The sequence below is a fragment of the Phacochoerus africanus genome, chromosome 9 (genome assembly GCF_016906955.1).
Source record: "Phacochoerus africanus isolate WHEZ1 chromosome 9, ROS_Pafr_v1, whole genome shotgun sequence".
Taxonomy (NCBI): Eukaryota; Metazoa; Chordata; class Mammalia; order Artiodactyla; family Suidae; genus Phacochoerus; species Phacochoerus africanus.
Genome location: NC_062552.1, coordinates 117,254,741 through 117,281,272, shown reverse-complemented (window position 1 = coordinate 117,281,272; position 26,532 = coordinate 117,254,741). Strand labels below are relative to the sequence as shown.

At 40.3% G+C, this 26,532-nt stretch overlaps 1 protein-coding gene across 1 annotated transcript in view; it reads left to right on the top strand.

Annotated features, from left to right (window-relative positions):
* Positions 1-26,532, top strand: part of BTBD7 (BTB domain containing 7) — a 58,832-nt gene that overhangs the window by 26,239 nt on the left and 6,061 nt on the right. Inside the window, exons 3-9 of the mRNA XM_047794682.1 lie at positions 2,919-3,127; positions 5,972-6,047; positions 10,754-10,914; positions 15,322-15,465; positions 17,592-17,781; positions 21,228-21,406; positions 24,031-24,474. Coding sequence (XP_047650638.1) covers positions 2,919-3,127; positions 5,972-6,047; positions 10,754-10,914; positions 15,322-15,465; positions 17,592-17,781; positions 21,228-21,406; positions 24,031-24,474 — 1,403 coding nt within the window. The remainder of the gene's footprint in view (positions 1-2,918; positions 3,128-5,971; positions 6,048-10,753; positions 10,915-15,321; positions 15,466-17,591; positions 17,782-21,227; positions 21,407-24,030; positions 24,475-26,532) is intronic.

Genomic DNA, 26,532 nt, shown 5'->3' with positions numbered 1-26,532 from the left:
TTTAATTTTTTTTTTATTTTTTGTCTTTTTGCTATTTCTTGGGCCGCTCCCGCGGCATATGGAGGTTCCCAGGCTAGGGGTCTAATCAGAGCTGTAGCCACTGGCTTACACCAGAGCCACAGCAATGCCAGATCCGAGCTGCGTCTGCAACCTACACCACAGCTCACGGCAACGCCAGATCCTTAACCCACTGAGCAAGGGCAGGGACGGAACCCGCAACCTCATGGTTCCCAGTCGGATTCGTTAACCACTGTGCCACGATGGGAACTCCTAGAATTAATTACTCTTATGCTTACTCTGTTATTTCTAAAAATGACTATCTTTGTAATCAAAAAGCTTTGATGTCATCCTACCTTAGCTCCACATCCAGTATAAGGGTTCTTGGTACTCTTTCCCTAATGTGATGAGCTAGCCTCTAGAGAGACCCTTTTTTTTGAAGAGAAATAAGGAGACCAGTTTTAATTGTTACAGATTTCTTAACAGTGAGTCAGATCTCTCTTCTCTTGCCATTTATTTGTTTCTGAGGACTTGGGCCTAGAACAGCAGAGAATCAGTCATTTTTCCTCTGCCTCAGACATTTAAAGAAAACTCTTATGTCACTCATCAGGTTTCTCTTACATAAGCCGATCATAATCTTGTTTGTTCAGAGCTCTTCTTCTGTGACAAGTCTCAAACTCTCTGCTCTTCTTTTGTCTTCCTCTGAGAATTCTGGAGTTTTGTCAGTGCCCCATCTAAAACACAGGACTTGGAACAGAACACAGCTCCCCAAAGGAGAGCAGTGTAACATTATTCCTTCGATTAGAACTCCATGCTTGTATCTTAAAAACCCGAGATTGCTTTAGCTTCATAGCAGCCGTGTCACATTTTCATTCATTAACATACCCAGATATTATTTTTATGTACGTGATATAGTTACGCTAGCTCTCTCCTATCATCTACTATGCAGCTGATTTTCTCTAAATATAGAACTTTCTGATTTTTTAAATTATATTTCATCTTAATTTTGACCCATCTTTTTAGCTAATTATGATCATTTTATCCAGTGTATTTTTAACTGTGTTTCCCAGTTTTAAGTCATCTGGAAACTTTGAAGCATACTTTTCACATCTTTGTTCAAATTCTTTTTTTTTTCTTTTTCTCTTCTTTTGCCAGGCCCACAGCATGCAAAAGTTCCTGGGCCAAGGATCAAACTAGCACCACAGCAGTGACAAACCCCAGATCCTTAACCTGCTGAGCTACCAGAGAACTCCCTAAAATCTTGATAAACATGAAAAATTTAAAAAAATAAAAATAAAAAAATAAACATGAGTTCCCATCGAAGCTCAGCGGAAATGAATCTGACTGGTATCCATGAGGATGCAGGTTCGATCCCTGGCCTCACTCTGTGGATTAAGGATCCAGTGTTGCTGTGAGCTGTGGTGTAGGTCGCAGACCTGGCTCACATCCTGATTTGCTGTGGCTGTGGTGTAGGCCAGCAGCTGCAGCATCAATTCGACTCCTAGCCTGGGACCATATGCCTCGGGTGCGGTCCTAAAAAGACAAACAAACAAATAAACAGAAAAACTCCTCAGAAACTCTCCTCCATCCCTGGAGTTAATCAATGCTACTTACACATGGTTCTCTTAAAGCCACTGTCAGTCATCACTCTATATCTTTTCATCTTATCTCTATATCTTATTTCGTCTTATCAAAGACCTCATATGTACATTCAACAAATTTTTATATTTAATGTCTACCTTGCCTTGGAGTTGACAATCTAGGGATATCATAAAGTGTTTTGTTAAATGCTTTGCAGAATCAAGTTACACCATTCTCTCTGATACTCTTCTTATCTGGTACCATATCAGAAAAGGGGAGGAGGTATTATTTTTCACAAACTCTGTATTGACTTTTAATGATCATATATCACGTGCAAATGGAATCATCATTTTTCTCTTTTCACTCTTCATGATTTCACAAGAATTTTGAGCTTTGGAAGTCTCTGTGGTTCATTGCTGCCCTTTCTTTTTTGAGTATGTCTTTTAAAGTTCTGAGCTCATTAGAGAGCATCCAGTTGAGCCACATTTTTGTTGGTGGTGGTGGGTGGTATTTGAACACCCCCTCCCCATTATCAGGATTCTTTTTTATTATAGTAAACTTATTTGTGAAGAATTTCTGTCTAACTTTAGCCATTTTCCCTTCCACAATCTTCTGTTACTTATATTTTATCTTTGTCTTTTGAAATTCTTTCCTAAGGAAAATAGTTGACCGTTCTCAGATTTCCTTCTTCTGTTCTCTGAATTCTTAAGGTACCGTGGTTACTTTCACCAGAATCCTGGTCCTTTTCACTTAAACCACTTATTTCTTTTTAATTCACCAGATGAACCTAAAACTGCAATATTTTGTCTGCATCTTGAGGGATTAAACTATCAACAATGCAAGGTATTTTTTAAATTAGAATAATACCAAAAACATGTCCTCGGGTTCCTAGAAAACAGCCTACCTGTCTTAGTCTCTAGTGTGCATTCTCTTTATCAGTCAGGTGTCGTCCATAGCCTTCCTCTTCTGGACAGTTGCCACAAAGGAATCATTTCTACCTGCTCTTCTTTCTTTCCTCTTTGATCCAGTACTTCTCACTATACTGTCCAAAACAAATTGTTGAATTGCACATAGGTATTTATTTTCTTAAATAATTGTGAGGATTCCCTGACTTTTTCTATGGATCTCTCTTTATAGAACAGATTTCCTATAGATGTCATAATCTATTATAGTTACCAGTTGTCACCCCATCCCACCAAATCTTGGTGATTCCTGTGAGATTTTATTTATCTCCTTGTTCTTGTTTACTGTTGCTACTTTTAAGTATAGTGTTTAACACTCTACTGTTCAATAAGTAATATTTATGATTAATCTCAAGAAGTATTTGCCTTCTTTTTTAGGCTGTGAGGATATCATTGCTGAAAGCATCTCATTAGATACCTTAATTGCCATCCTCAAGTGGAGCTCTCATCCATATGGCTCTAAATGGGTACACCGACAAGCTTTACATTTCCTCTGTGAGGAATTTTCCCAGGTCATGACTTCGGATGTTTTTTATGAACTCAGCAAAGACCATCTGCTTACTGCTATCCAGTCTGACTACTTACAGGTAATCATTTATACACCTTTCAAATTCATTGTCATTCATATGTGCACCAATAGAGTCCATCTATACTCTATTATTCTCCCATCTAGGGAGATCAGCCCACCCAGGAATGTACTCTTCAAGTGTGTACAACTAAAGCCTTCTAGCTCTCTGGCCGTTTGTGCACACCGCTGCTTTGACTCAACGTTGTGAACCATCCCAGGTCCTAACCAACTACACCAAAGGGGTTGTGCAGTAGGAACGGTCAGAAGCATATTCCACTGGTGATTTTCTTGGCTTCTGTTAATAGTAAATTCACCATAATGGTTTCTTATTTTTGGAGAAGTATCAGAAGATAATGAGACTTAAGCAACACAAATTAAGAATAATACTCCAGGAGTTCCCGTCGTGGCTCAGTGGAAATGAATCTGACTAGCATCCATGAGGGCGCAGGTTCCGTCCCTGATCTCACTCAGTGGGTTTAGGATCTGGCGTTGCCATGAGCTGTGGTGTAGGTCGCAGACACAGCTCAGATCTGGCATTGCTGTGGCTGTGGTGTAGGCCAGCAGGTACAGCTCCAATTGGACCCCTAGCCTGAGAACTTCTATATGCCACGGGTTCAGCCCTAAAAAAAAAAAAAAAAGAAAAGGAAAAGAATAATACTCAATTTCTGACCTACTCAAATGCTTTTAAAAACTCAGTGTATGTGTCCTGCCAAAGTCATGTCAACTACTTATTTTTAATCAAAAGTAGTTTTAAGCAAATTGTTGTGTCCTTGACTTCTATGTCATTTATAATTAGATAACTTAAACTAAAAATAGATTAAAAATATAAAAAAAAACTTTTGGCTACAGTATGTTCAAGCTTCTTTTTCTTTGCTTGGCCATATGAATTTTACGCTAGAAACTGTCCAACAGCTTTAGTGTTATGAAGGCATCAACTCATTGAACCATTTCCTATGTCTTCGTATTCAAAGGAAAATTATTAAATGCTTCCATCTCAGTCAGAAATGTAGTGAAGAGTTAAATAATCCAGTTGGCATCTGTGCTTTCCTTCATACATTGCTTTGATTGCAGTACAAATGTTGTCATGATTGGTTTTGATTTATTTAGGATCTGTGTTCATTAACCTAATTTCACTGTCCTGATACAGACTGTGTGTGTTATGAGAGTTAGGATTTGTCAGTTCTCTTGATTATTGTCTTTAGAAGCTTTGCATTTCTTCTTAGAAAGTAAAAAATTGGAGAGGAGCCTAGATTTGCCTTAAGATTTTAAAATACAGAGAAATGAGAGGCTCACTGCCTTTTCAGATTGTGCTTGAAGTGTCCTTCACTAATCAGTAGCATATTTTATGGAGATTGTAGTTTTTTTTGCCAAAACAAGTTGCCATACTTGTTTTTTGTTTGTTTGTTTTTGCTTTTTAGGGCTGCACCCACAGTATATGGAGGTTCCCAGGCTAGGGGTCAAATCAGAGCTACAGCTGCCAGCCTGCACCACAGCCACAGAAACATAGGATCCAAGCGACGTCTTCGACCTACACCACAGCTCAGCTCATGATAATACCAGATCCTTAACCCACTGAGTGAGGCCAGGGATCGAACCTCATGGTTCCTAGTCAGATTTGTTTCCGCTGTGCGACAATAGGAAGGAACTCCATACTTGTCTTTTATATCAGTCACAATACATCCTTACACTTTTTTTTGTCTTTTTGCTATTTCTTGGGCCGCTCCTGCGGCATATGGAGATTCCCAGGCTAGGGGTCTAATCGGAGCTGTAGCCACCGGCCTCCGCCAGAGCCACAGCAACACGGGATCCGAGCCGCGTCTGCAACCCACACCACAGCTCACGGCAATGCCGGATCGTTAACCCACTGAGCAAGGGCAGGGACCGAACCTGCAACCTTATGGTTCCTAGTCGGATTCGTTAACCACTGTGCCACGATGGGAACTCCCATCCTTACACTTTTATTTTCACCTGTTTATCTCCGTCTTGTCCCAAAAAGGATTTAAGCCAGCTGTATAGAAACCATGTAGTAGATACATTTAAAACAGGCGAAGAAAATAGGATAAAGAAAAATTAGGAGTTCCCATCATGGCGCAGTGGTTAACGAATCTGACTAGGAACCATGAGGTTACAGGTTCGGTCCCTGCCCTTGCTCAGTGGGTTAACGATCCGGTGTTGCCATGAGCTGTGGTGTAGGTCGCAGACGCGGCTCGGATCCCGTGTTGCTGTGGCTCTGGCGGAGGCCGGTGTCTACAGCTCTGATTTGACCCCTAGCCTGGGAACCTCCACATGCCGCGGGAGCAGCCCAAGAAATAGCAAAAAGACCAACAAAAAAAAAAGAAAAAAATTAAAGATGGAAATAAGAACAAAAATTTAAGGAGTTCCCTTCGTGGCTCGGTGGTAATGAACCCAACTAGTATCTATGAGGATGAGGGTTCAATCCCTGGCCTCGCTCAGTGAGTTAAGGATCTGGTGTTGCTATGAGTTGTTGTATAGGTCACGGACGTGGCTCAGATCCTGTGTTGCTGTGGCTGTGGCATAGGCCTGCAGCTGTAGCTCCAATTCGACCCCTGGCCTGGAAACTTCCATATGCCATAGGTACAGCCCTAAAAAGACAAAAGAAAAAGAACAAAAATTTAATTAGCACCAAAAGTGAGGTTATTGAACAAAAGCACATGTAATAAGTCTTGTGTATTTGCCGCTGATGTACCATGGGTTTAGCTCAGACATTTGAAACAGCCAGTGAAAAAAGTGAAATGTGGCAAGTAGCACATTGTATTTACTTTATGACCTAGAAAAAGTCATTAATGAGATTAAATATCTATCTGATTTCACTAAAATAAATATAAACCATTTTTTATTATAGGCAAGTGAACAAGATATCCTTAAATATCTGATTAAATGGGGTGAGCATCAATTAATGAAGAGAATAGCAGACAGAGGTAAGCTCAGAAAACTAGCTTGCAACCATTAGTGTTTCCCAAAAGTTACTGAAGTGCATGCTGCACGTCAGTCTTGATGGTAGCCACTGTTGCCTGGTGAAAACAGAAATTTTTACAGTGGGAAAAATCCTATAGCAGAGAGTATACTTTGTTAGAATAAATCTAACAGAAATTTTAATTTTGCAACTTTAAAAGAATACTCAGTGTTATTTGTGTGTGCAGTAATATATGTTGACTAATTTATGAGAGTATTACAGTGAAATTTTTCATTTGATGATGATTTTCATTTGTGTTACAGAAAGCACATTGTTGAAGAAAATGTTCTAGAATCAGATAGTGATGATGGTTAACAACATTGTAGATGTGCTAAAAGCCCCTAAATTGTGTACTTTAAAATAGTTAAAATGGTGAATTTTATGTTATATGAATTTTACTTCAATAAAAAAAAATGACTCCAAATAAAGCATATTTTTTATTTATTTTAAACTTTTGTGGAAGGAACAAGGAGAAATATTTTTGTTGTTTGTTTATTTAATTATTTGCTTTTTAGGGCTCCACCTGTGGCATATGGAGGTTCCCAGGCTAGGGGTCAAATCAGAGCTACAGCTGCTGGCCTGCGCCACAGCCACAGCAATGCGGGACCTGAGCTGGATCTGCGACCTACACCACAGCTCATGGCAACGCCAGATCCTTAACCCATTGAGCGAGGGCAGGGATCTAACCTGCAACCTCATGGTTCCTAGTCAGGTTCATTTCCGCTGAGCCACAACGGGAACTACGAGAAGTAATATTTTTGAATGGCCTCCAGCTGGGGATACTGCAGCAGAGATGGAAACACCATATGTAGAAGATGGGCTTTCAACTCTCAAAGCATATGATTCTCTAGCAGTCTTCTATTTATATCTAAGGTTAGCCCACCCATCTGTGCTCTTTCCTTTGTGTTCTTCTATGAAGTGAAACCAAATCAAAATATTTTCATTGGAAAAAGTAAATACAGGTTTCTTTCCTGTTATTTATTGACAGCTTATGTAGATATAATTTACATCCCATAAAGTTCACCTATTTATGTGTTCAAGTCAACATTTTTTAGTAGACTTTTTAGACTTGTCCTGCCACATTTTAAAATATATTAAAAATCAGGTTTAGGAGTTCCCACTGTGGCACAGTGGGTTAAGGATCTGGGTTTGATCCTGACCCTTGTACAGTGGGTTAAGAATCTAGCATTGCCACAGCTGTGGCATAGGCAGTAACTTCTGTTTGGACCCAATCCCTGGCCTAGGAATATGCCATGGGTGTGGCCAAAAAAGGAGGGAAACAAAAAAAATCAACCTGAACCTGCCTTCAAGTATTTTTATAGTGTCCCTTTATACTACTACCCAAACACTACAAAATAAAAGTAGTCCTCCTGTTTTATTTTTTTCTAATTTATTTATTTCGGCCTGTAAAAAGCAATTTCAGATTTGCATTTTTTTAACTGTAAAAACCACTACTATTAATTTGGGACATTTTTGAAATGCTAGTATAACACTCTATCCTCCTTATTTGCAGATTCTGTATTTGCAAATTCACCTACTTGCTAAAATTTATTTGTGATCCTCAAACCAGTACTCATGACATTTTCATGACCATTTGCAAATGTGCAGAGTGATAAAATTTTAAGTTCCCTGAAGCACATGTTTCCAGCTTAAGGTGGAATAAGGTGACACTCTGCCTTCTTATATCAGCTCTCATACTGTAAACAAGTATCCTTTAATCTGTGTGGTGCCGTGTTTTTCACATCTTTGTGGGTTTGTCTGCTGATCTCACTGTCTAAAATGGCCTTTGAGTATAATACTTAGTGCTCTCTAGCCTTCCAAAGCCCAAGAAGGCTGTGATGTACCTTTTAGAGAAAATCTGTGTTATTAGATAAGCTTTGTTCAGGCCTGAGTTACAAATGTGCTGTCGGCTATGGGTTCATCGTTAATGAATCAACAGTATATACTAATAAGGTGCTTTAAACAGATAAAACAAGTTACGTCTTTGTTGATTGACAGAAATGTGACCAGAGGTTCTCCTGAGCCTAACCCTGCGTTTCCCTTAGGAACAGTGGTTCAGTATTCACTAATTGCTTGCATTGGCGCTGCAGAATAAAATCATCCCAGATAACAAGAATTGATTGTATATGCTGTTACATAATCATCATAGGCTTGTTTGTTGATACAAAGCTGATGAAGATGAAATGTCATATTTATTGGGAGCACATAACGCTCCTTAAAACAGTTTTGGAGTCTCTTGTGGCTCAGTGGATTAAGGATCTGGCATTGTGATCCTTTAGTGGCTTGGGTTGCTGCCATGGTCTGAGTTCAGTTCCTTGCCTAGGAAATTGCACATGCTGTGAGTGTGGGCAGTGGGGGGGATGTAGTTTTCGGACTGGGTTAGAATGGAAGCTTCTTCCACAAGGATGAGAGGTAGCACACCCAGGGCTGCAGCTTTTGTTTCAGTCCACCTTTATGGATACAATTTCTGCCCTTACCTGTTCCATTTTTGGGAATTTCATGTAATACTTCATTTGAAAACAGAACACTATTTTGAGAAAAAATATTAACTATTTTTGAAAAAAGTGTATAAGTATTGAAGCCAAAACATCGTAAGGCAAAGAAAAAACCCTCTTTTCCACATACTTGGCAACAGTTTTATTTTGAGTGACTCCAGAAAAAGCTTAGCCTCTCAAAAACCATCTTTCTTTATCACATGATTTAAGGAAAATACCAGTTTGCCTGTAGTGTTTGCAAAAAATCCAGCATTTATTTATATTGTGAGTGATAAAGATTTTTATTTATTTATTTATTTTTTTAAGAAAAAGTAATACAGGGAGTTCCCATTGTGGCGTGGTGGAAATGAATCCAACTAGGATCCATGAGGATGCGGGTTCGATCTCTGGCCTCGCTCAGTGGGTAGGGAATCCAGCGTTGCCATGAGCTGTGGTGTAGGTCACAGACTTGGCTCAGATCCCGCATTGCTGTGGCCGTAGCATAGGCCGGCAGCTCAGATTCAACCCCTAGCCTGGGAACTTCCACGTGCCTCAGGTGTGGCCCTAAAAAGCAAAAAGAAAGAAAAAGAAAAAAAGAAATACAGTCTGCTAGTTTAAAGATGTGATTTAAAAATCCCCAAATTTGGTAAATTCTCTTCACCAAATTCTTGTGGTGCAGCAATTTATGGATCCAGTGTCGTCACTGCATCCGCTTGGATCAATGCTGTGGCACAGGTTTGACCCCTGGCCCAAGAGCTTGCACGTGCTGTGGGCATGGCCAAAAAAAAATGTCCCCAGTTTATGTAATTTTCCTTCTCACCTCAATATCAGAGCATGTATGTACTTCAGATCTTCCTCTTTCTCCAGTACCCAATGAAGAAAACATTTATTCGCTGCTCTGAAAAGTGAAAATATATTACATTTCACCGATCAAAAGGTTTGCTTTTATGCAGTAACATTCCCATATTATGGAAATTTAGGAGACTCATAAAAATCTTAAAGTTAGGAGGAGTTCTACCTGTGACTCAGTGGTAACGAACCTGACTAATATCTGTGAAGATTCACCCCGCTCAGTGGGTTAAGGATCCTGTGGTGCTGTGAGCTGTGGTTTAGGTCGCAGACACAGCTTGAATCCTGGGTTGCTATGGCTGTGGCATAGGCTGGGAGCTACAGCTCCTATTCAACCCCTTGCCTGGAAACATCCATATGCTGCAGGTGCAGCCCCCCACACCCCCCAAAAAGGTCTTAAAGTTAAATAGAGTGTACATTATGTTTTGCTGCTCTATGATACCAGGTGGTTTAATTTTAGATACTCATTAAATTGCTGTTAAACATATAGTAGCCTAATGAGCATATTGATAACCTGTAATAACTAGAAGATTGCCGTTTTTTCTCCTTTGAGTTAGTATGTGGGAAAGAATTCTGTATTCTTTAGTACAGAACAGTCGTAAAAAATGTTACTGTACTATTGATACTATGCTTTTTCTTTGTCCAAGAACATCTGTATTAGGAAAACTTCTTGGCGTTCCATTGTGGCTCAGCGGAAACGAATCTGACTAGTAACCATGAGGTTACAGGTTCAATCCCTGGCCTCACTCAGTGTGTTAAGGATATGACGTTGCTGTGAGCTGGTGTAGGTCGCAGATGTGGCTCGGATCCTGCACTGCTGTGGTGTAGGCCCGCAGCTGTAGCTCCGATTGGACTCCTAGCCTGGGAACCTCCATATGTCTTGGGTGCAGCCATAAAAAAAAAAAAAAAAAAAATTTCTTAAGGAGTTCCAATTGTGACTCAGCAGTAACGCACCCAGCTATAATCCATAGGGATGCGGGTTTGATCCCTGGCCTTGCTATTCAGTTAAGGACCTAGCATTGCTGTGAGCTGTGGTATGGGTCGCAGATGAGGCTTGGATTCCACGTAGCTGTGGCTGTGGTGTAGGCCAGCAGTTGAAGCTCCAATTTGATCCCTAGCCTGGGAACTTCCATATGCCGTGAGTGCAGCCTTAAAAAGCAACCAAAAAAAAAAAAAAAGGAAAGAAAAAGAAAACTTATTAGAACATAAAAATAATTTATAATCCTTTTTAAAGCAGATGTACTTAAGTATACAAAGTGTTGCCAGAAGTGTGCTAGAGAAGAAAAAAAGCCTTTCTCTGAAAATTTCGATTTGGTTAGAGACTTCTCATTTTCTGTCTCTGTCATAGAGCCAAACTTACTGAGTGGCACTGCTCATAGTGTGAACAAGAGAGGTGTGAAAAGACGAGACCTGGACATCGAAGAGCTTAGAGAGATCCTTTCTTCTCTCTTACCTTTTGTGCGAATTGAACACATCTTACCTATAAACAGTGAAATCCTAAGTGATGCAGTAAGTGTCTTTCTTTCTTCATTTATCCCTTTCATGAAAAGAAAATGCCTCTCTCTTTTTAATCATTGTAAATAATTTCTACTAATGGAGTATCGAGAAACTAAATTCCGTGAGAACAAAGGCAGAGGTCTGTCCTGTACTACGTTGGGTCCCCAGTATGGCACATGGCACAGATGTTTGGTGGATGAGAGTTGAGTGGTTATATCAGTCTTACTTTTGCAAGAGGGTAGTTTCTAGGGGAGTTAATCTAGCCATTTATCGGTGTACTTTAAAAGGGGAGGGTAGAAATTACCTTTGGAGACTCTTTAAGGACAGCAGTAAATGAAAGAGCAAGAGAGAAGATTAGTTCAATGTAAAAGGGGTGAATGAATCTTATGATTGTATTTCAGTCAAAAATTGATAGAACTGGAGTTCCCGTTGTAGCACAGCAGAAACAAATCTGAGTAGTATCCATGAGAATGCAGGTTCAATCCCTGGCCTTACTCAGTGGGTTAAGGATCGGCCATTGCTGTGAGCCATGGTGTAGGTTGCAGACACAGCTCAGATTCTGTGTTGCTGTGGCTGTGCATCTGCAGCTCCGATTCATCCCCTAGCCTGGGAACTTCTATATGCCAAGGGTGTGGCCCTGAAGAGCAAAAAAAAAAAAACAAAGAGCTAACTGATCATGTTACTTTCATAATTTTTTAGAGTATTAAAATTGCTTGAATTAATGGATGGGAAAAATAAATACTCTTCACATATTGGTTTATAATTTCAATGTTATAAACATCATAATTTTTTTTTCAGCTGCACAGAAACATTATAAAAGTCATCTGGAAAAAAACTGATAAGAATTTTGTGAAAGTTCTCTAAAAAATGAAATCCCCTTATGGCGCAGTAGTTAAGGATCTAGCATTGCCTCAGCTGTGGTGTGGGCTGCAAGTGCAATGAGGGTTGATTCCCTGGCCTGGGAATTTTCATGAGCCATGGTGCAGCAAAAAAAAAAAAAAAAAAAAAAAAAAACAAAAAAACTCTAAAAAGAACATAATTAAGAAGGGATAATCTTTCATAATGCAAAATATGTTTTAAAACTCTAACATTTAATCTCTGATGCTGGTATAATAGAGAAGACAAAATAGCCCAGAAAAAGATCCTAATTAATATAAGAATTAAACATATAATAAACAGGCTGTCACAAATCAGTGTTGTACTGCACTAATGCATCAGTGGAAGAAGGAGGAAATGTGCTTAAAGTTCACCCTCATTTCACTTACACACAGAAGTGATCTCTTTTAGACTGAAGAATTAAACATTAAGTTGAAACATGGAAAAACTAGAAGAATGAAATTAAATATTTATGGAGTCTCAGGTTAGAAAAATGTTCAGACTCACTAGTAATCACACACACACCAAAGAAAGCAAAATAAAGGTTATTTTTTCATGTACTAGGTCAGTAATTTTTGAAATAATATTACTGTCACATAGCGGAAGTGTAGCTGGTATATTCTAGCATTGTCATTAACTCTACTCTTTGGAAGTTGGAGTTCCTGTTGGTGGCTCAGCAGGTTAAGAACCCAACAGAGTGTGTTTGAGGATGCGGATACAATCCTTGGCCTCACTTGGTGGATTAAGGATTTGGCATTGCCACGAGCTGCGCCTCAGATCCGGTGCTGCTGTAGTGTAGGCCGGCAACTGCTGCTCCGATTTGACCCCTGGCCCAGGAACTTCCATGTGCTGCAGGTGTGGCCCTAAAAAGAAAAAAAATTTTTTTAGAAATAGGCTAAATGCCTAATAACAGGGAAAATAATCTATGGCATGACTACTCAACAGAATATTTTGCTGCCTTGAACAATGGTTGTAAGACTAATGTAGCAACAAAGTAATAATATATAATTTTAAAAAGAAGGACCCAAAATGTGTTCTTTTTTTGTTTTGTTTTGGGTTTTTTTTTTGTTTTTTTGTTTTTTGTCTTTTTAGGGCTGCCTTTTTATACATCTGTGGCATATGGAGGTTCCCAGGCTAGGGGTTGAATCAGAGCTACAGCTGCCAGCCTACACCACAGCAGGATCTGAGCCGTGTCTGCAACCTACACCCTAACTCACAGCAATGCCGCATCCTTAGCCCACTGAACGTGGCCAGGCATCAAACCTGAAACCTCATGGTTCCTAGTCAGATTCATTTCCACTGTGCCCCAGCAGGAACTCCCAAAATGTGTATTTTTATGTATTATAAATTTAGGTAAAAATTCATTTGAAAAAGACTGAAAGGAAATATATCAACATTATTACAGTTATAACAAACTAGAGTTGTGAGGTTTTTTTACCTGTTTTCAAAATATGTCTAATGCTATATTTTAAGTTAAAAATATATATATATATTTTTTGTCTTTTGTTGTTGTTATTGTTGTTGTTGTTGTTGCTATTTCTTGGGCCGCTCCCGCAGCATATGGAGGGTCCCAGGCTAGGGGTTGAATCCGAGCTGCAGCCACCGGCCTACGCCAGAGCCCCAGCAACGCGGGATCCGAGCCGCGTCTGCAACCTACACCACAGCTCACGGCAACGCCGGATCGTCAACCCACTGAGCACGGGCAGGGACCGAACCCACAACCTCATGGTTCCTAGTCGGATTCATTAACCACTGCGCCACGACGGGAACTCCTAAAAATAATTTTAACACAGCAATTGGATGTTTATTATATTTAAAGGAGTAATACTGGAGAAACCAAATTTGGTTCTACTTAGAACCTTAAGACTCAAACCAAATTGATCCCTGAATTTAGTTTAGAGAAGTATTTTAGAACTTTCATTTAATATTCACAGTATTTAATTTATTAAATATAATTCCATGCCTAACACATAAATCCCCAGTAAAAGTTTGCTAACAATGGCTGTTAATGCTGTTTTTGTATATGCTGAGGACTGTGCCAAATGCTTTTTATCTTCCTTACCTTCATTTAATCTCACATCCACCTCTTGGGCTCTAAGTACTTGATTTATATTCTCCTAAAAAAGATGTGGAAACAGTGGGGCCACCACGTTTGGTTAGTTGTCTGAAGTGTCCCATCTCCAGGGCTATCTAGGGGCCCTGAGGTAAGGCCCAGCTAAAAAAAGATGTCTGTGGTTGCATGTCTGTGAAAAGGAGCATTAGGGCTTGAGCCAGGTTCTCCTTCCGCTAGAGCCCTGCCTGTAACCACCATGCAGACTATCTGTATCTTCAAACTAAAGATAAAGGCCCAGGAATGTGCTTCTTTTGTCTTGTGGACGAGGGAGGAATCAATTCCTAGATAAGTAAGGAAAAAAACAGAAATTGGTTCTCATTTAGAATTCTGAGGGAATTCCTATTGTGGCTCAGCAGTAACAACTCCGACTAGTATCTATTCGGATTTAGGTTCAATCCCTGGCCCTGCTCAATGGGTTAAGTATCTGACTTTGCTGTGAGCTGTGCATTAGGTCACAGATATGGCTCAGATCTTGCATTGCTGTGGCTATGGCCAGCAGCTGCAGCTCTGATTTGACCCCTAGCCTGAGAACTTTCATATGCTGTGGGTGCAGCCCTAAAAAGCCAAAAAAAAAAAAAAAAAAAAGCTCTGAGGGAGTTCCATAGGGACCTAGCATGTTAAGGATCTTGATTTGTCACTGCTGTGGTGTGGGTTCAATCCCTGGCCTGAGATTTTTCACATGCTGTTGGCATGACCAAAAAGAAAGGAGTTCTGAAAGTTAGTCTGACTTCTTATTTTTAATTAATATATAGCTCTTGTTTTTAAAACAGCATTTCTCTACTTAGAGAAAATGGGAAATTATGGTAGCTTTTTATGGCTTCCAGAATCCTTTAAATGTTATTAAACATTTGAAGTTTTTTTGGGTTTTTTTGGTTGTTGTTTTTTGTTTGTTTTTTTTTTTGTCTTTTTGCCATTTCTCGGGCCGCTCCCATGGCATATGAAGGTTCCCATGCTAGGGGTCGAATCGGAGCTGTAGCCACTGGCCTGCACCAGAGCCACAGCAACTCAGGATCCAAGCCACCTCTGCAACCTACACCACAGCTCACGGCAATGCCAGATCGTTAACCCACTGAGCAAGGCCAGGGATCGAACCCACAACCTCATGGTTCCTAGTTGGATTCGTTAACCACTGAGCCACGACGGGAACTCCAGTTGTTGTTGTTGTTGTTGTTGTTGTTTTGCCATGCTCATGGCATGCAGAAGTTTCCAGGCCAGGAATCAAGCCCACACCACAGCTGTAGCCAGAGCCACAGCAGTGACAATGGGTCCTTAACCTTCTGAACCATGAGGGAACTCCTGAAGTATACATTCCTAAATTTGTGTTTAAGTGGTAAAGTTTAAACATTTTGATTTATAGGTATAATTATTTTTATCTTAGTAATATTGCAGTGCTACACAAATCTCTATCTGAAAAATAATTTTTTTTCAAGATGAAAAGAGGCTTGATTAGTACTCCTCCATCAGATATGCTTCCTACAACAGAAAGTGGAAAGTCAAATGCCTGGTTACGACAGAAAAATGCTGGAATATATGTTCGTCCTCGACTGTTCTCTCCCTATGTGGAAGAAGCAAAGGTAATAAAAACCATTTTAAGATACTAGGCTACTTTATTACAAACTATAAACACAAAGATATTTATTGTAGTATTATTTAAATATTTGGAAATAGCCTAACTGTCCAGTAATAGTGAAAGTGAAAGCAAATTCTAGTTTGATTTCTCACCAAAATAGTTTTCCTAAATGTTTAATTATCAGGCATGTATTTCTTTTCATAACTTAGGTCATGTTAAATTGTATTTTACATTTTTCTCATCTTGGTTTTTCTTGCAAATTGTTAGCTTGGGAAAAAATTGTCATTTTCCTGAAATGATCATCAGTATCTTATAGATCTTCAGAGTGGGAAAAATGTTTGAGAGACAGTTGCACACATATCTTCTTCCTTTTGTAAACTAAAAAAATGCCATGACTTCTTGTAACATATTTCTGTAGTGGCTGACTGTTGGGAATTGTGTTTAGTTTTAGAATAAGTGTACAAACCAAGACAGAATCTTAGGCCTATTTTGTAAAAAGTTGGCATTGTGTACATTTTAACATAAAGAACTCTCCAAATGGAAAATGAAACATTGAAATTTTTATTTGATATGTTCAGCCATAAGAACTTTGGGGTGACCTTTTGAGGAGACTGATGGTCTTTGAAAGTCAGAAATCACCATTAAGCTTAATGAAATAGAATTAACAAGCAAAACAGTATGTTTGGGTATAGAAACAGAATTACCTTAAAATATCTCATTTTTATTGTTGGACTTCGCAGCTTAAAATACATATGTGGGAGTTCCCGTCGTGGCGCAGTGGTTAACGAATCCAACTAGGAACCATGAGGCTGCTGGTTCGATCCCTGGCCTTGCTCAGTGGGTTAAGGATCCGGCGTTGCCGTGAGCTGTGGTGTAGGTCAAAGACTCGGCTCGGATCCCGCGTTGCTGTGGCTCTGGCGTAGGCTGGCAGCTACAGCTCCAGTTCAACCCCTAGCCTGGGAACCTCCATATGCCGAGGGAGCGGCCCAAGAAAATGGCAAAAAGACCAAAAAAAAAAAAAAAGATACATATATGAAAGGATTTGTGAGAGGTTTATTTTATTGACTAGGTTGATAATCTACTTTTTATTGAGTCATTGACACTTCAGCTAGTTGTAAAACAGAGGAAAAAAGCAGAAGGTTGGGTCTGGCCTTTCTGAAATAAGTTCAGCGCTTAAAGTCAGTTGAGGCCTCTATGGAAGGTTGAGTCTGGTGATAAAAGGTTTGTGATAAACTAGACGTATCCTTCCTTCTGCTCTATCTCAAAATGGTATAGCATTTAAAAGCTGATCAGACGATCCTCCTGGAGCATCCCTGTTTCTCAGGGTGGCTGTACCTGTGCCTAAGTAGATAAATGCCCCAGTAAATGTGGTAAATGTTTTTACGTTTTATCATTTTGGCTGTTCTGCAGTTCGCTGAGATAGGTTCATCTGAAACTTATTTAACAATTGGGTTTATATATAGGTCTGTTAAATTTAATATCAATCTTACATATTTTGTATTTTGATCATTTCTTGTTGGCTCTGATATTTAGTCCATGCAGCCATTTTTTTTTAGTAACTTTATATATAATTTACTTCTGATTAACTTTATATCCTGTCTTCAAATTTCAAATACTTCAATTAAAAGCAACTTTTCAGAAAATGATTATTTCTTTTCAAAGGTGCTTCAAAAAGATTGTTTAAAATTAAAGCAGTAGGGGAGTTCCTGTCGTGGTGCAGCAGAGACAAATCCAACTAGAAACCATGGGGTTGCAGGTTGGATCCCTGGCCTCGCTAAGTGGGTTAAGGATCCAGCATTGTCGTGAGCTGTGGTGTAAGTTGCAGATGTGGCTTGGACCCTGCGTTGTTCTGGCTGTGGTGTAGGCTGGCAGCTGTAGCTCTGATTCGACCCCTAGCCTGGGAACCTGTGTATGCCGTGGGTGCAGCCCTAAAAAAAGCAAAAAAAAAAAAGTAGGAAAAATGAAAGAAGTTGGAGTATTTTCTCCTTCCACCACTAATTTTAATCGCCATGCACTGGAAATAGTAAATTCCCTTTTTATATGATGATGGCAGTAATCTTTCTCTAAATGTGATGTCACTAACGAAGTGAGGGGTTGACTAATTCTATTAATACTGAATTGTTGTTTCAGTCGGTGCTAGATGAAATGATGGTGGAGCAAACAGATCTTGTGCGTTTGCGAATGGTTAGAATGTCCAATGTGCCAGACACGCTTTACATGGTCAGTAATGCCGTGCCACAGTGCTGTCACATGATCAGCCACCAGCAGATCAGCAGCAACCAGTCAAGCCCTCCCTCAGTTGTAGCAAATGAAATCCCAGGTAAGGCAGTAGCTTTGTGTCGGGCATTTATATTTAAATCAATAATTGATCATTTTTGTAACCCTTTTATATATTGCCAATTCTTTCCACCTTCTAATACCATTAAGGTTTGTTCTCATTAAAAAAATAAGGACTTATAGGAGATCCTGCTTTGGTGCAGTGAGTTAAGAATCCAACTGTAGGAGTTCCCATCATGGCTCAGCGGTAACAAACCCAACCAGGATCCATGAGGACTAGGGTTTGATCCCTGGCCTCGCTTGGTGGGTTAAGGATCTGGCATTGCCATGGCTGTGGTGTAGGCTGGCAGCTGCAGCTCGGATTTGACCCCTAGCCTGGGAACTTCCATATGTTTCAGGTGTGGCCATAAAAAGACCAAAAAAAAGGAATCCAACTGCAGCAGCTCATGTTGCTGCGGAGGCATGGGTTCAATCCCCGGCCCCATGCAGTGGGTTAAAGGATCTGGTGTTGCTGCAGCTACAGCTTGGATTCAGTCTTTGGTCCGGGAATTTCCATATGCCACAGGTATGGCCATGATTTTTAAAAAATAAAGTACTTATAAGCTCAATTTTTTTTCATTTTTTAAAGTTTTACTGAAGTATAGTTGTTTTACAAAATTGTGATGATTTCTGCTGTACCACAAAGTAATTGTTATACATTACATATATCCATTCTCTTTGTATAAACTCAGTTTTTTGTTTTGTATTTTATTTTACAGTAGCAAGTGTATACAGTTTTCCAGCTCAGCCCAGGGCTTCTCAGCCTTGGCTCTCTTGACAGTTAGAGCTAGATGACCCTTTCCTTTGCATTGAGGGTATTCAGCAGTACCCCTGGCCTGAACTTACTAGATACCAGTGGTACATGTGTGTGCTCGTGTACATGTACACACACACACACACACACACACACACACACCCCTTTGTGGCAGCCTTATGGAAATATTTTTATGTTTTTAGACATTGCCAAATGTGCATTGTAGGATAAAATTGTTTTCTGTTGACCACTGGTTTAGAGAAATTCAGATTTTTCATAACCATATGGTATATCTCACATTATAAGACCTTTGGGGAGAGTATTATAAACTTGAATCTTCAGGTCTAGCTATGTCCCCCCAAAATGTGATTACCATTGTTTCTAGAGATCCAGTTTCCCAAGATCTGCTTTTTGAATTTTATTGTAATGCAGTCTTATGACTTTGAGGGAATTGGCCATAGATAAAGGTATAATTGTCATGTCCAAAAGCATCTGAGTCTCAGTCAGTACTGACCTTAACCAAAGGGCTGTCATGTCCATTTCTAAGGTAAGAAAATCTACAGAGATCTGGAGATCAGAAAAGTATAGCTCTTGCCAATTACTGTTGCAAGATTCAAAAAAAAAAAAAAAATCAAATCATTACTGGAAATGATGCCATGCATTTTTTGCTTATATGTCTGTTTCACTTAAGGATAAGTAAAAGACATAATGACAGAGCTTTTAATGGAACACATTTATTTTATTCTGGGATTAATATCTGATCAGTTGTTGCCTCATCAGATTAGATCTCTGTGTTTATTTAATAAAGTATACATTAGATAACAGTATGAAGAGGAATATTTCTGTAGCTGCATTGTGCAGATTTTGAAGTTTTGGTAATTAGCATGTATATTCTCGGCTTTAGTTAATCCAATTGAATAACAGCATGATTTAATCTTAGAACTGAATCTCAAAGGCTCAAAGAACATTCACTATTAAGTATGCTCAGAACAATAGGACTTGTCTTTCTTTTATTTAATGAAACGTTGCCCTATGCTAGTGTCATCCTGATTCTCTCTTCCTTGCCCACCACACTAATAGGTATCTAGCTTATTGAGAAGAATCTGTGGCTCATGTCTTTGCTCTGCCACTTTATTGTACACCTTTGACAAGATATTTACTTCCCTGCAAAAGGGGGATAATATCTCCTTTCTAGGGTTGTTGTGAAAACTTAAGGAAAAACTGTGAATGATAGGCTTAGGAATTTGGCACAAAGTAAGCACTCAGTGACCAGTAGCTCCTCTTTCCCCAAAAATAATCAGTGTTCACTGTAGTCAGTTTGTCTCATAGATATTTATAGACTGTCCTCTCTTTTCCAACCCTGTGCTGCAGCCTTAGTTCAGGACCCGTATTCCTGCCTGTTACCTTGTTCCCCTTCTGGCCTTTATGTCAGCTCAGCAAACATCTTCTGTGAAGGGCTAGATAGTAAATATTTTAGCCTTTGTGGGCTATGCAGTCTCTATTGTAACTACTAACTGCTTAACTTTGCTTTTGTAGGCCAGAAGCAGCCGTAGGCATTACCTAAATGAGTGTGTCTGTGAGCTGGTAAAATGTACTTACAGAAACAGGCAGCAGACAAGATTTACCTTACAGGCCATGGTTAGGCAGCCCCTGCTTTACACTGCCCTCAGAGTGTACTTATTACACAAACCTGATCCTCTCCTTCCCCCGCCCAGGTGACTACCTGTTATACACAAGATACAAATTAAATCCTTATCGTGACTTAAAGCATTATTCATGATCTGCCCCCACTCATCATTCTAGCCCTCTCTCCTAATGCTCCCCCTGCTTGTACCTTTGTTGGGTTTTTTTTTAATCTTTATTTTTTAATTTTTTTCGTTTTTAGGGCCACTCCTGCAGCATATGAAGTTCCCAGGCTAGGGGTCAAATCGGAGCTACAGCTGCCAGCTTACACCACAGCCACCCTACTTGCACCTCTGAACCATCAGTTCTACTCTCTATGCCATCTGCTTGTATCGTGTTATCTCTCGCATGCCTGGTCCTTCTGGTCAGAAAGCCTCTGCTGTACTTTTTTTCACCTGCCTAGATTTCTCTCATTCTTCAGGACTCCATTCAGGGTTCACCTTGTCTGGGAAGCCTTCCCTGCCCACCTCCAGTCTGGATGGGAGACCCCTTCCTCCAATCCCAAAGCCCTTTGCGTATTTCTTTCTGTGATCCTTTATGGCCCTGTCCTGTGCTGATTTACATAGTTTACTTCTCTGAAACCAGAGCTTCGTAAGAAAAGGGCTCACATCTTTTGTTCTGTGCACCTGGTACCTGAGTTGAATTTCTGGTGCATAGTCAGGACTCAGAAAATTATTTGAATAAAAGAGTAAATATATTTAAAAGACTTTTGAAATATCCTAAGATTCAGAAGACAATATCTATATATGCAAGTAAAATTTCATTTAGGTTGTAAACTGATAATGCAGTTCAAGAGCTGTTTGGTTTTGGGCACGGTGAAATTTAAAACCTTAAAAATAATTAGATGTGTATAAGTTACTACCTTTCTAGGAAATTAAAATACTGTCAAAAATTTATGAGACGATTCTGCTTAAAAGCACATGCTTTTTTTGTTATATTCACCAAATGGTCTTTGGCATAGGTCTTTTATGTAGCTCAGGTATTGTGCCTATAAACCGTTTGTGTTCTTCCAGTTCCTCGTCTCCTCATTATGAAAGACATGGTCAGACGTCTGCAGGAGCTCCGACACACTGAGCAGGTGCAGAGGGCCTACGCGCTTAACTGTGGGGAAGGCGCCACAGTCAGCTATGAAATTCAGATTCGAGTATTGAGAGAGTTCGGGCTTGCAGATGCTGCTGCAGAGCTCTTGCAGGTGGGAAGCAGCATTAGACTGTTTAAAATAGGGAATCTTTGTTAGATTGTCAGTTATTAATAATGGAAATATTATGGGATTCTTTTGGATTTTTGTGATGTTTGTGTTATTTGTTGTATTTTATTTTATTTTGTTTTATTTTATTTTTTGTCCTTTTGCCTTTTCTAGGGCCGCTTCCCGCGGCGTATGGAGGTTCCCAGGCTAGAGGTCTAATCAAAGCTATAGCCACCAGCCTACACCAGAGCCACAGCAACATGGGATCCAAGCCGAGTCTGGGACCTACACCACAGCTCATACAACTCCGGATCCTTAACCCACTGAGCAAGGCCAGGGATTGAACCTGCAACCTCATGGTTCCTAGTCGGATTCGTTCACCATTGCGCCATGACGGGAACTCCTATTTGTTGTATTTTAAAATTTGCAATTTGTATTCTCTGATTCTATATACTCAGTTTTGTACCTTAGAAAAAGAAATAAGGAGGCTTGACTGTGATTTTAGACATTCTAAGGCGCCCTCTAGCATGTGTCTCTTTCTTTGTATGGGCTCTCTCAGTGCCCCTAGTGCCTTGGATGACCTGAAAGCCCCTGGTGAGAGGTAGTGTGGAAGAGTGGACGGGACCCACACTCTGGAGTGAGAACTGGGTTTATGCTCTGCTTCTGCTGCTTACCAATTGGTTAACTTGGACCAAGTCCCTTAACTACTCTAAGCTTACCTGTAAAATAATTGTTGTGAAGCTAAGAGTTGCTGTATGTAGAACAGCTGCATCTCTTGTACATAATAAGCAAATAGGTGGTGACTGCTAAAGCTCGTGGCATGTACCCCAACAGAGGTGGAAGAGAAGGTAGAAAGTTCTGAGCCTCCAATGCTTTCTCTCCCTGTCCAGTCTTAGATTTTAAGTTTGGGCCTGCTGCACACTTAGCAGATCTTCCAGATGCCCTTCTTTTTCGCTCTCTCCTCCCCCTTATAAAAATTTTTTTTGCATGATGGTTCAAACTCTTAGAATCAAGGAATGAGTGGTTTTTTTTTTTTTTTTTTTGAACTAGCAGGAAGAAACCCATTTCTAACAATTATTTGGTACAAAAACAGTAGTTTGTTTTTTTTGTTTTTTTGTAAAATATGTAAAGTAGTCTTCACAGCAACTAAAGCAGAGCCTAAAGTAAAATTTAATTTCATCTGGTCAAGCGTTTGAATTGTTTTCTTGCCACTGGCTGCAGAGCATTTTAGCCTGAGTTTTCAAAGGGAAACATGGCATGGTTCCCTTAGGCAAGGAGCAGGTCATTTGTAGGTTCTTGATTTTCAGTTTTTACTGTGGTTTCCATCCCTGAAATAGTCTTGTTACTGTTTATATCTACTCTCTTTGCCATTCTAAATTGTATCTTAATTTGAATCTTAAATTGTATACATTTTAGGAGTTCCCGTCTTGGCACAGCGGAAATGAATCCGACTAGGAACCATGAGGTTGCCAGTTCGATCCCTGGACTCGCTCAGTGGGTTAAGGATATGGTGTTGCCATGAGCTGTGGTGTAGGTCGCAGACAAGGATCAGATATGATGTTACTGTGGCTGTGGCGTTGGCCGGCAGCTGTAACTCCAATTAGACCCCTAGCCTGGGAACCTCCTTATGCTGCAAGCAACCCTAAAAAGCAAAACATAACAAACAAAAAAATTGTGTACGTTGTATAATTTAAATATTCCCATATAATGTTTATCAAAATATTAACCAAACTTGTTCCAATATGATAGGTGAGGAATAGTATTTTGTAATTTTTATTTCAAACTGAAAGCATACAGATGTTTTATCAGAAAGTTCTAGGAGGAGGAGTTCCCATCATGGCTCAGTGGTTAACGAATCTGACTATGAACTATGAGGTTACGGTTCGATCCCTGGTCTTGCTCAGAGGGTTAAGAATCCAGCATTGCCATGAGCTATGGTGTAGGTCACAGATGAGGCTCGGATCCCAGGTGGCTGTGGCTGGTGGCTGGTGGCCACAGCTTCTATTAGACCACTAGCCTGGGAACCTCCATATGCCATGGGTGTGGCCCTAGAAAAAGACCAAAAAAAAAAAAAAAGTTCTAGAGAAGAGCCTCCCTTTTATGCCTTTTTCTCCCCCCCCCCCCTTTTTTTTTTCTTTTTAGGGCTGCACCCATGGCATATGGAAGTTCCCAGGCTAGGGGTCAAATCAGAGCTGTAGCCACTAGCCTACACCACCACAGCCACAGCAACACCAGATCCTTAACCCACTGAGCAATGCCAGGGATCGAACCCAAGTCTTTGTAGATACTAGTCAGGTTCATCAACCAATGAACCACAGCAGGAACTCCTCTTTTAATTTTTAATAGTAATTTTCTTAGCAAAGACATATTTGAGTTAGGTTTTTATTTCCTGTTTTCACATCACCTTGCGAGAGATTACTGACCCCTTTCTGAAATATTCAGTCATGCAGCTGTCCTTGATAGCTGCGTTTTTCCGTAGGCTTCTGGCCCAGGAAAATATGTTGTGCCTTTTACTATTGCTGAATATATAGCATCTTTACGTACTCACTTAACCCTCTCAGCCTGTACATTTCTGTGTAGGAAATCTGGTAATAAATATCCTAACTTTTTTTCCCCCCATTCTTTCTTAGAATCCTCACAAGTTCTTTCCTGATGAACGTTTCGGTGATGAAAGTCCACTCATGACCGTGAGACAGTCTGGGAGATGTCGAGTTAACAGTACCCCCACTGCAGAAACCATGTTTACAGATCTGGACTCCTTTGTGGCCTTCCATCCACCCTTGCCCCCTCCACCACCTCCATACCACCCCCCAGCTACCCCCATCCATAACCAGCTCAAAGCAGGCTGGAAACAAAGACCCCCCAGTCAGCATCCTTCTCGTTCATTTTCTTATCCCTGTAATCATTCACTGTTTCACTCCAGAACGGCTCCTAAAGCTGGCGCCCCTCCAGTCTATTTGCCAGGTGTTAAAGCTGCAGCACCTGATTGTACCAACACCACAGCACTGGGGAGACAGACGGTAGCTGCTGCCGCTGCCGCCACCTCAACAGCAATAGCATCTGAGAAACAAGTGGTAAGTTAGCACCTCCGTAACTTACCTAAAATTAAAATTTATGGACTATTAAAAATTATTTCCTTGACTCCAGAAGCCCTCCGGAATTCAGCATTGCCCAGAAGTGCTACTGACAAGATGAAAGCATAGACTTAAGGGGTTTGGAAAAGGGAGAGAAAAAGAGAGTCTAGGTGGATGAGAAGGGACAGAGAAGAGAGACGAGGTGTACATGGTGGGGTTACTGAGCAGTACAAACAGTATTATCACTTTCATAGTGTGCTATTCAGCATGTGTCTAGAGTCTGTCCCTGACTTCTCTGCTGTAGAGCCTACCATTCTGCCAGAGGCTTTGACGGAGCAAGAAGAGGAAGCTCCTTAGAGCTGAGTATGCCATCAGGAACAATGTGGCAGAAGACTGCCCATTCATAAAATGGGCAGAAAATTAATCCTCCTGCCTGTCTCTGCCTCTAGCAGGCTATTCCATCAGAGCACTCATTTGATTGGGAATCGCAGTTACTAGAGCTAGTAGCTAGTAAACGAAGCAAGAATTCTTTGTTTGATTTTGCCCTACATTAGAGGTTGAATTTCTGTTTTTTATATATATATATATTTTTTTTTTGTCTTTTGTCTTTTTTGTCTTTTTAGGGCCGCACCTGCGGCATATGGAGGTTCCCAGGCTAGGGGTCCAGCCAGAGTTGTTGCTGTCACAGCCACAGCAACGCCAGATCTGAGCTGCATCTTCAACCTACACCACAGCTCATGGCAGCGCAGGATCCTTAACCTACTAAGGGAGGCCAGGGATCAAACCCCGATCTCATGGTTCCTAGTCAGATTTGTTTCTGCTGTGCCACAACGTAACTCCTGTTTTATGTATTTTTAAAAAACAGTAATGATTTTTAAGTTTTCTTTGCTTAGTCACACGCTATCAGTGCAGTCAGTATGAGAAAAACATTCCTATTGTGAATCAGCAGGTTAAGGACTTGACGCTGTCTCTGTGAGGATATGTGTTTGATCCATGGCCTCACTCCATGGATTAAGGATCTGGTGTTGCCGTGGCTGTGGTGTAGGCCTCAGCTGCAACTCTGATTCAACCCCTGGCCAGGGAACTTCCATATGACACAGATGCAGCTGTCAAAAGAAAAAAATAGAGAAAAACAAAAGATATATATATTAGGTCAGGAATCTTCATTAAAAGATGGAATCTGTGGACTAGTATATACCTTGGGTTGAATTCTGATCCTGCCTCACCTTATATCCTTCTGCCAACTTGCCCTGCTGTCCCCCTCAAACCCCCCCCAAAAGATGAAACAACAGAGGTTGATAGTGTTAGATAAACCAAATTCCCATCTTATTGGCCTGGCCCTCAGTTCTACAGCTATAGAAGTTCTACTACTTTATATATTAAGTAAAACTCAGAGTTCCTGTTGTGGCTTAGCAGGTTACAAACCCGATTAGTGTCCATGAGGATGTGGATTCAAACCCTGGCCTCGTTCAGTGGGTTAAGGAACTTGCTTTGCTGTGAGCTGTGGTATAGGTTGGGCAGCTGCAGCTCCAATTCATCCCCTAACCTGGGAACTTCCTTATGCTGCAGGTGCAACCCTGAAAAGGATGTAAATAAATAAATAAATGTCCCTTCAGAGGTAATTTATCTGTATGTTCATTACACTCTTTTTTAAGCTTTACTGAATTGTAGTTGATTTACAATGTTGTGATAATTTCTGGTTTCCGTTATATACATCTATACCATATATGTATCCCCTTTTTTTTCCAGATTATTTTCCCATGTACATTATTACCGAATATTGGGTAGAGTTCTCTGGGCTATATGGCAGGTCCCCATTGACTATCCATTTCATATACAATAGTGTGTATGTGCCAGTCCCAAACCCCTAGGCCATCCCTCCCACCTTTCATTACAGTGTTGATTATAGTAATGAAAAATTGGAAGAATGGTTAAGAAGTCATGCATCACAGAGTTCTCTTGTGGTACAGTAGGTTAAAGATCTGGTGCTGTGGGCTGGGTTCAGACCTTGGCGTGGGAACGTTCACATGCTTTGGGTATGGCTGAAAAAAAATTTTT